The sequence below is a fragment of the Peromyscus eremicus genome, chromosome 5, assembly GCF_949786415.1.
Source record: "Peromyscus eremicus chromosome 5, PerEre_H2_v1, whole genome shotgun sequence".
Taxonomy (NCBI): domain Eukaryota; kingdom Metazoa; phylum Chordata; class Mammalia; order Rodentia; family Cricetidae; genus Peromyscus; species Peromyscus eremicus.
Window position 1 is genome coordinate 98,132,965 of NC_081420.1, and position 10,573 is coordinate 98,143,537.

General features: G+C 48.0%; 1 protein-coding gene across 1 annotated transcript; it reads left to right on the forward strand.

Moving 5' to 3' along the window:
* The first annotated feature begins 7,385 nt into the window (after nucleotides 1-7,385).
* Chst4 (carbohydrate sulfotransferase 4) lies at nucleotides 7,386-10,283 on the forward strand. Its single transcript, XM_059262568.1, has one exon. It carries the CDS (start codon nucleotides 7,400-7,402, stop codon nucleotides 8,609-8,611), a length of 1,212 nt encoding a protein of 403 aa, XP_059118551.1. The 5' UTR covers nucleotides 7,386-7,399; the 3' UTR covers nucleotides 8,612-10,283.
* The last annotated feature ends 290 nt before the right edge of the window (nucleotides 10,284-10,573 follow it).

The following is a 10,573-nucleotide window of genomic DNA, read 5'->3' on the forward strand; positions in this document are numbered from 1 at the left end:
TGGTTCAATCAGACATTGGTGGACAGGCATTTCCTGGGCTGTGCGCCCAGCACTGTCCATGGCTCTCAGGACAACATCAGGCTGGTCAAGTTGGTCCTTTGGAGTGCAGTAGCTAAGCATGTAATCCTGGCACTTGGGAGGCAGAAGCAGGAGGATTGCTGTGAGTTTGGGGCCAGCTTTGGATGCAGTGTGAGACACTGTCTGAAACAAGTTTGTTTTGTGGTCACTTTTATCTGGGAGCTTAACCCCAAGAGTTCCCCAACTCTATTGGCTATTTGTGATGAGGCCGGTGTCCTCAGCCCACCCCCGTTCTTTCTGTTTGTGAAAAGCTCTTTCCCACCACCTCTAACTTCTGCTTTTAGGGGCATCATTTCACGAGAGAAACTAAAGTGATTCCAGTCTTTAGGATGCTGGCCTCTTAGACTGGTATCAAGGGGTTGGTTTGTTTAGTTGATCTTGGTCAGGATTTCCCATTTTACTTCTAAAAGCTTGCTCCTGATTGGCTGGGGAGGATCTGTAATCCAGGCACCTGTAGTCAGGATGCTGGAGGAAGCCCCCAACCCTGATGCCTTCCTCCTCACCAATACCCCTCTGTTGATGGTTCTCAAGACCTGAACATTCTCATGACTTTCCTTCTCATTCCCAAGCTGATGATAGGCGCCTACCACTGTGACATTTTGTGCACACTTGTAATCTGGAAGAGGTGGGGGTAGGAGGATCAGAAGTTCAAGATCATTCTCGGCTACATGACCAGTTCGGAGGCCAGTCTGAGCCACAGGAAACCCTGTCTCAAATAAAGCTCAAAGGGGTTTCGGCTTCTGCTTTTTAACAACGTGACTCTTCCTTGTTCCCCGACTATCTTCATTGATTCAGGAGGCTTAGGGAGTCCTAATCAGATGTGGAAGCGTTACACAATATGAGAAAGCTGAGACATGGCTGCCTCTTCAGTAACGGCTTCTCAATGGGACATCTGCAGCTGTGCCCTGTGCAGTGGGAGGGATGCTAATGGACATTTGGGAGGCAAGGAAGAGTATTTTGTTGTTGTTGTTGTTGTTGTTGTTGTTTTGGTTTTTCGAGACAGGGTTTCTCTGTATAGCTTTGGTGCCTGTCCTGGATCTTGCTCTGTAGACCAGGCTGGCCTCAAACTCACAGAGATCACCTGGCTCTACCTCCCAAGTGCTGGGATGAAAGGCGTGTGCTACCACCGCCCAGCGGGATAGAATTCTTTAGGGAAGAAAGGGGCCTCTGGGTAGTCTCTTGGAGGAAGAGTGATAGTCCTCTAAATGTCTCCAGGCTCCTCAGCAACTAGACAGGTTGGGAAGATTCAAAGGCTGACTCTGATGGAGGCGGAAGAAACGGAGGGGGGAGGAACAGGAACTCAAAGAGAGGCAGAGGAAGGCTCTGGGCATGGGGCCTGGGGATTTGGGTTTCAGCTCGTACATGTTAGAATGTTAATCCAAGGGATTTTAGAAGGAGAGCGTGACAGATGTGTGCCTTGGGAAGAGGTGTGGCAGCTAGGGATGGGGAGGGCTGAGAGACCCAACAGAGGATTCCAGCAGCAGGAGAGTGTGGCACAGGCCGGGACTGAGGAGCTTCTGCTCTCCAATGAGCTCCCTTAAGCACCAGGTACCCAGTGGCCCTCACCTCTGCCAGGAGTGTCCCCTGCCCCTACTGTTGGTTGTTAAGATGAGCTCTGCCTGAGATGTGACCTAGAGTTCTCTCTAGAGGGCTGGGCAGAGCCTGGTGACCAGGGACTGGACAAGCTTCACAAAAACTTGCTCTTCCTGGCCAGGGCTTATACAAAGAAAAGGCAGAGGAGTGGAGATGGGGCTCCATGACAGAACAGCAGGAGCCATGTCCCTCCCCAACACCCACCCTGCCACCCTGAAAAAAAGAAGAAAGAAAGAAAGAAAGAAAGAAAGAAAGAAAGAAAAGAAAGAAAGAAAGAAAGAAAGAAAGAAAGAAAAAGGAAACACAGAAAGGGCCAGGCTTGAGACCAGGAGCAGCTGGCACACAAGGAAGGCACAGAGTCATCAAGCCCTGCAGGGCAGTGTTGGCCCAGGGCTGGGATGGAAGGAAACCCCTGCTTTCCTAGTTCCAGGGGATGTTAGCTTTGGGCGAAGCAGTCACAGGACCCGCTTGTAAAATTCCAGCCCAGTCTCTGGGTGTCCACAGGCTGAGTTCTCCTCTCCCCGACACTCCGTTGCTTCCTACCTTTGTTCTCCACCGTTTCCCATACTCAAATTGTCCCCAGGAAAAGCTCTCTGTCTTGTGGAGGGGAGACAATTCCACTTAAACCATAATCAGCAATGATGTGGCTTCCAACTATTCCCCCTTGGACTTGTTTTAGAAACTGGTCATCCCCTGAAGCGTGGGACCTAGACGACAAGATGGGAAGTAGCAGTCACTGACACTGTCCCCTGTGACAGCATTATGGGCATGGAGGGGGCTGTCTGTGCACATGTGAGTGCAGATGAGCAAACCACACTTATGCATGCAGAATCCGGGCAAGGGTGTCAAGTGTCTTTATCGCCCTCTGCAGCATTCCCTGGGGTAGGACCTCTCACTGGACTTTGGGGCCAGCAAGCCTCAGCCATCGTCTTGTCTCTGTTCTCCCACAACACAGGATGTATACACCCAGATGGCCACACCTGGCTTTTCTTGGGGTGCTGGGGATATGAACTCCTGTCCCCATGTTTGGGCAGCAAGTACTCTTAACTACAGAGCCTGGCAAAGTGGTAGAATATCTTGGCCACAAAGAAGAGGTCAGGGCTAGAGAGACAGAGCCATAGGTGAAGTGCTCACCCGGAGAGCACCAAGACCTGCACTCACGTTCTAAAAAGCCAGTCATGGCAACATGCGTTTGTAATCCAGAACTGGAGATTCCTGGGACTCATTGGCCAGCCGGCCTAGCCTATTTGGCAAGCTCTAGGCCAGTAAGAGGCCCTGACTCAGAGAGAGAGAGAGAGAGAGAGAGAGAGAGAGAGAGAGAGAGAGAGAGAGAGAGAGAGAGAGAGAGAGAGAGGAAGGTGTATGCTATATGAAGAATTAAATGACACCAGGTTTTACAGTGGGCCTCACACAAATAGGCACACACACACACACACACACACACACACAAAAAAAAAAAAAAAACAAAAACAAAAACAACAAAACAAAAAACCCAAACAAACAAACAGAAAAAAAAAGGCTGGTCCTCAGTTGGTGCTTTGGTACATCCAGAGGAAAAGCATGAATGGGAGAGATGGGGGCACTGGCACACGAACTCTGGTGAGGGTTATGACACACTATGACACACTTCCAGAATGTTCAAGGGGACTTCCAAGGGAAGCCTGAGAGCTGGCAAAGCATGTCGTACCTCTTGAGGAGGCAAGTTACAGACTCTAAGAATCCCCTCTGTGGCTGCCTCCTTCTCCCAAGCCCACTCTCCAATACCTTCCTCCATGTTCACAGGCAGCATGAAGGCTGCCTGGCTATGGCTGCCTGACACACACACACTCACACATGCACGCACACACGCATACACACACACACACACACACACACACACACACACACACACACACACTTTTTGACTCAACATTTCACTTCGGGGAATTTAATCTTACAAGTGTGTAGACAAGAAGCCCATGACTGGAGCCTTAGAAATAAGGGGAGCTTGGAAACACCCCAGATAAATTGTTGTGTGTCTGGACAATAGAATTCTGTGTGGTAAAAAGGAACAAGGAGATGCTTTGTGTTCTGTATGCCCCAAGACATGATGATGAGAAGGAAAAAAAAAAGCAAAGCGTTCTGGGTAGGGGGGGATACCTTACTATGTTTCTCTTTTTAAGAGGGAAGGAAATATTTAGGGTTTATAAACATTTAAATCCCCTTGTGTGTATAAATTGCAGCTAAAGTGACACAATAAAATGAACCCATTGTTGTGTAGCAGAGAGCTGATAACCTGATAAGCAGGTTTGGAGGTAGAATTTTCACTGTGTACCAATGACAAGATCAATACTGGCTCTTAGAAACTGGGACGAGTTCACCAAGTCACTAGGAAAAGTCTTACGTTTTCTTTCCTCTAGAGCAACGCTGTGATCTACTTGAATCTGTGCCACTTACACCGGCCTACAGATAGCTCTAAGAATGTCCTAACTTCCCCTACAGACCCAACTGCTTGTCTTCCCCAAGTCAGAGACCTGGTCCCCCAGCAAGTGCTCCTGTAGTTTCCCCCTCCTGCGTAGAGGGTCTTAGGAAAGCCACGGTTTCAGTTCCTACTCTATGGACTTCATGTCCACAAGAACAAGTCTTTTCAAAACAATTTGAACCATGTGAAAATTTCCTATTAAAAACACCCCATTTCAGTAGACAGTCTGGACATTTGTTTTGTTTTGTTTTTGTTTTTATCCTTTGACAATTTTGTATGTATCTAATGTATTTAATCATATTCACCCCCCCATTCCTATCCAAACAAATCTAATTAAACTCAGTGAGTCCTAAAAATATGTTTTAGGCTGTGAAAGTGAAAGATAACTAGACTGAGAACATCAGTGGGTGACAGAGGACGAGAGGGTCAGTGAGTGATGGAGGGTAGGAGAGGGTACTAGGGGTGAATATTATCCAAGCATATCATATATGTGTCTGGAAACGACTTGTGAGACTCACTAGTTTGTATATTTAAAATATGCTAATAAATATAAATATTTAAAAAGCTGGGCTTAGTAGCTCATTCCTATGATTCCAGCACTTAGGAGACTGAGGCAGAAGAATCATCAGGAGTTTAGGGCTATCTTGGGCTACACAGTAGGAACCAGGCCAACCTACCTCAAAATTACAAAAAAACGAAAACTTAAAACCTTTGAAAAGGGGAGCCTTGTAAGAGGGCAAGAGCCTCCTAGAGTTACAAACACAGACAAATTATCCTGTTCTAGTGTTGTTTCGGCTTCTGTGACAGAATACCCCATGCAAAACAATTTAGGAGCGGAAAGGGTTTGCCTGGCTCTCAGGTCCGGGTTACAGTTGTTATTGCAGGGGAATCACAGAGGCAGGAGCTACCCAGGGAATGGTGCTCGCATTCAGGGTGGATGCTCTACCTTAACAATTAGGACAGCTCCCCACAGACACGCCCACAGGCCAACCCGATCTAGACAATTCCTCAGTTAAGACTGTCTTTTGGGGTGGTTTTAGGTTCTGGGAAGTAAACCATATTTTAGAGATCGAAATCGAAGTCGTTCCAACTGCACTTAAGTTTTCATTAGCACTCAGGGCCTTGCACATGCTAGACAGGTACTCTACTGTTGCTCCCTACACAGCTCAGTCCTGGAAATGTGATTGGGGTGACATGGGAATGAAGAAATGACATAGAAAAGCTGGGGTTGGGTGGGCTGTGCTCACCCGGATGGAGGACACTCACAACACAGCCCCAAACTCGGCACGTTTACTGTGTACTACACAAGGGACAGGGGTTAGCTAGTTTCGGTTGGGGGGGGTCTCTGTAGGAGAGCAGTCTCTGGCTATAAACATCTCAGGTGAGGGCTGATGCTTTCTGTACATGCTGTCAACACTCATACTAGGACCAGAGGAAGCTTTTGCCATTTCCATGGGTCTGAGACATTGGGGTCCTTGATATGGCCATGCTCGTGTCATGTCATGGCTAGCAACCATCTGTAACTCTAGTCCCCAGGCATCCAACACCCTCTTCTGGTCTCCAAGGGTATGTATGCATGTGGTTTACAAGCCAACACTCACACACATAAAACAAAAATAAGTATTTTTTAGAAACTATCTAGGTGGGATACACCAGCATGGCACTTGGTACCAGACTATTCTTATTATTTTTTGAAATTATGTGTGTGTGCGCGCGCATGCATGCGTGCATATGCACGTGAGTGTATACGTGCACATGCACCCACGGAAGTCAGAAGACGACTTGCAGGGGCCAGTTTTCTCCTTCCACCATATTGATCCTGGGAATCACACTCAGGTTTATCAGCAAGTACTGTTAGTTGCTAAGCCCTCTTGCTGACTTTGGTTTACACTCTCTTTTTCTCTCCTTCTCTCTGCATTGAAATATGTACTTTCTATTATTATATGGTTTTTAATGTATTTTATTAGTTCTTTGAGAATTTCATATATCCGTACAATCCTCCCCCAGCTTTTCTCAGGTTTATCCACACCTCCTTACCCATCCCCCATGCCCCAAATTTCATGTCCTTTTTTTTTTTTTTTAATAACCCACCAAGTCCAATTTGTGGACTCAGGGATCTGAGGCCATCCATTGGAGTGCGGTTGACCTACCAAGGGCCCCACGTGAAGATCTTTTCATATGAAATAAGCCCTTATTGTGAAAAGAGTAAAGTCTGAAGTCCCGCCAGTCTTCGTTAGTTTTTATGTAAATCACAAGGGAAACATGTTCTTTAAATATTGAATATACAGCTCCTGGAACACCCTCCTAACACCTTCTTCTACTGTCACTTGGTGTAATGAACGTCTGAATTCTTGATGAGGTGACATTCTCTGGTATTGTGCAGTACAACTTGCCCAGCCATGCTGAGTAGTCCTGAGTAGGTTTTCAAAGCAGCCAGGCATTTCCCAAGCTGAAGCCCTCCCACTGAACAGTCACAGGTGTCTCTAACACAGCTCCTGGGCTGGCTCACTACACGTCTATAGAGCCAACTTTAAGGAGACTGTATTTCTGCTAAAATGGGTTCAGGTCATTTATCTCCTACATAGACACAAGGTTAGCTGTGGAGCAGCTCCCCCATGTTCTTGGTCCCATGGGATGAGGCTAAGCCAGAGGAACCTGATGTCAGATGTGATGCATAGCTCTGCCACTAAGGAGAACACTCTAAAGCCAGGCAGTTTGACAGCCTACATCCCTAGCCCTCAGGAGATTGCAGTAGGAAGGTCCCAGGCATCATCAAAGTGGGGGAGGGATGAGGAATGGTTTTGTGAGACTCTCCTTCACATGAAGGAACCGGTAAGGAGTGGCCCATGGCTGAGTGTCTCACTTCTCTTGGTTTTGGGAAAACCAAAGGCATTCATGCAGGACTTGGTCAGACAGACAGCTTTGCCTGCAGGCCACTCTCAGTCACGGGTGCAGAAGGTGTGGGGTGTGGCAGTGTCCCTTATATTGATTGAATATATTGAGTTGGGATATTCTTGATAGTTCAGCAGACAAGAAAGACCAGAGGGGAAGTTTTAAAGACTGTAAAATACAGAACACAGTGATCCAATAAGAACAAGAAACCAGAATTACTCTGCAGAGGGATTTGGACAAGTGCTTGCAGGAAGTTTCCAAATTTTTACATTGCTCCTTGGAGGGGGTCCAGGAAAAGCCGAAGGCAGGCGCTACCATAGCCTAACTCAGCCCCATCCCTCTGCTTACCCCTTAAAGGTCTTCTGCTTTCACAGGATGATACTGCCTAAGAGAGGGAAGCTGCTGCTGTTCCTGGCTTCTCAGATGATAGTCATAGCTCTCTTCCTCCATGTGTCCAGCCATGGGGGATTGTTCCAGAACGAAGAGCCCAGGAGGCCTGTGCACGTGCTGGTCCTGTCTTCCTGGCGGTCAGGATCCTCTTTTGTGGGGCAGATTTTTGGGCAGCACCCAGACGTCTTCTACCTGATGGAGCCTGCCTGGCATGTGTGGATGAGTTTCACCACCAGCACCGCCTGGAAGCTGCAGATGGCGACTCGGGACCTTTTGCGTTCCGTCTTCCTGTGTGACATGAGTGTCTTTGACGCCTACATGAAGCCAGGCCCCCGAAAACAGTCCAGCCTCTTCCAGTGGGAGCAAAGCCGGGCCCTGTGCTCGTCACCTGTTTGTGACTTCTTCTCTAGTGACCAGATCAGCTCACCTAACAATTGCAGGATGCTCTGTGCTCAGCAGCCCTTTGATATGGTGGAGAAGGCCTGCGGCTCTCACAGCCATGTGGTACTCAAGGAGGTGCGTTTCTTCAACCTGCAGTCCCTTTACCCACTGCTCACAGACCCTTCCCTCAACCTGCATGTCGTACACCTGGTCCGAGACCCCCGGGCTGTGTTCCGATCTCGGGAACACACCAGAGGAGACCTCATGATTGACAGTCATATGGTGCTGGGAGAACATTTGAAAATGATCAAGGAGACAGACCATCCCTATTATGTCATGCAGATCATCTGCAAAAGCCATGTAGACATAGTCAAGGCCATCCAAGCCCTGCCCGAAGCCCTGCAGCAGCGCTTCCTGCTCCTGAGGTATGAGGACCTGGTTCAGGCACCTCTGGCCCAGACCTCCAGGCTATACGAATTTGTGGGGTTGAAATTCTTGCCGCATCTCCAAACCTGGATTCACAACGTCACCCGTGGCAAGGGTATGGGCCAGCATGCCTTCCACACTGGCTCCAGGGATGCCATTAATGTCTCCCAGGCGTGGCGTTGGTCTTTGCCTTATAAAAAGGTTTCTCAACTTCAAGATGTCTGTAGCGAGGCTATGGATTTGCTGGGATACCTTCAGGTCAAATCCCAACAAGAGCAAGGCAACCTGTCACTGAATCTTCTGTCTTCCTCCCACACCTTGGAGAAAGTCTACCAAGAAGGCTTAGGGGATCTGTCTGTACCAGATGGTTCCAGCCTCAGCCAGAATTAAATGATCCCAAGCCTTAACAGTATCACCAGACGAGCAAGCTGAGCATCAATTGTGCCTCCACAGGCCCAAGCAGAAGAGTCTTTGTGTCTGTACTCAGGTCTATACTGCATCTGAGCCTAAAGCCAAGAAACAATCTTTTTCTCTCTTGAAGAGACAGACGCAGGAACCTTGAACAGCCCTTCAGCCCACTGAGCAAGAATGCCAACTTCCTTCCCTCCTTGGCCTTCCTACTTGTTTATACCTCAGAGACCATGGCCTGGAGACCCATTAGACACAGCAAGCAGCATCCACGGAGCAAGTCCATAAGCCTCCCTGTCCACGTCCCCCCAGTGAGAAAGGGGAGAATAAAAACCAGGGAAAGGGGGCTTTTTCACCAAAGAGCTCCCAGCAACTTCCACAGAGACCCGGCCTCAGAGTTCCCAGCACATTCAAGGAAGCAGGAGCAGGGGGGTTGCTTCCCTGTGAGTCTGCCTATCACACTGTCAGTTACCAGAAACAGGAAGCAAACACCCCACCCAACCAGACCAGCGCTCAAGTTCACGGTGTGGTGGTCTGGACAGCATCTGTCCTCAGTGTTTTCCTGACATCTGTGAAACTGTCCTGCAGTGATATGAAAACTGTAACCCAAGCTTCTGCTTCCCCTTGTAAGTTTTCTAACTACCAGTAGCCAGTGTTCATTCTCATGGGGCTCTAAAAATGGACATAATCATCTTTGTAGAGTTTTTTTTTTTATTGTCTTTTGCTATTATCTAACATACATAAAAATCACTACCATTTTTGGAGTCAGATGATGAATTGAGCCTCCGTTGCCTTAAGAATTGGTGGAAGGCAGCTGCAATAGAACACCATTGCAAAAAGCGACTTTGGGGAGAACGGATTATTTGGTTTAGAATCCCAGTGGGTACAGTTCATCATGGGGGGCACGGTATGGTAGCAGGGGTGTAAGGCTGGCAGATCATACTTCACCCACACACAGGACACAGAGAGAAAGAACAGCAAGTTGGGCCAGGCTGTAAAACCTGAAAACCCACCCCCAGTGACACACTTCCTCCAGCGAGGCTCCACCCAAAAGTTCTGTGACTTTCCCAAACAGCACCACCAACTGGGGACCGTGGCGAACTGCATGAGCCTATGTGGGACATCGTATATTCAAATACAACGGCGACAACCAGCAACTCAGCCCTTTCTTGTGCAATGCGTGCATTGTAAGAATGTGTGGATCACTTTGGGAGCTCTGCACATAATTCTTTTATGAAGATCTCAGTTCTAGTATTTATCTCCTCCTGTTACTAATAGGCATCTCCCCAATAAGGAAAATTATTTCTTCCAGTCTTTGCAGATGTCCCTAGATCCAGCTGTGCTTTGGGACCACCTTGTACAAATGCACACTGCCAAATGCTTCTTCAGGGCTAGTGGGATCAGAGCTTCTCAGTGTGGAATTCTGGATGCTCATCCCACTGCCCAGCTGGCTGTCCAGGGCCTACTCACCTCTTGTGGCACAAGGTGCCTCCTATGTTAGACAGCAACAAAATTCACTTCCTGGCTCCAAGAAATGCTAAATACATGTCTTTCTATAGAAAGTGCTGGAGAGATGGCCCAGAGGTTAAGAGTGAGTACTCTTGGAGAGGACCCGAGTTCAGTGTCCAACACCTATGTTGGGTGGCTCTCACAATGGCCAACTTGAGGATTTGAATCTCTTTTGTGATATCCATGGCATTGTATACACACACACACACACAGAAAAAGAGAGAGAGAGAGACAGAGACAGAGACACAGAGGCAGAGACAGAGACAGAGAGGTCAAAATTCTCTCCCACCATTCTTCTGAGCAGCAACCACGTGCTCCATCATCTGAGATACTTGAGTAGCTAGCTGCCTTTACTAGCAGGGTTGGTTGGAGTTAATTTATATACTGCTTCAAAGGAGAAAATTTATTCTACCATCCAAATCCAAATAACTCCCG

Bases quoted from the DNA above. Each gene is read 5' to 3' on its own strand.
- Chst4 (XM_059262568.1), top strand. From the start codon at position 7,400: ATGATACTGCCTAAGAGAGGGAAGCTGCTGCTGTTCCTGGCTTCTCAG.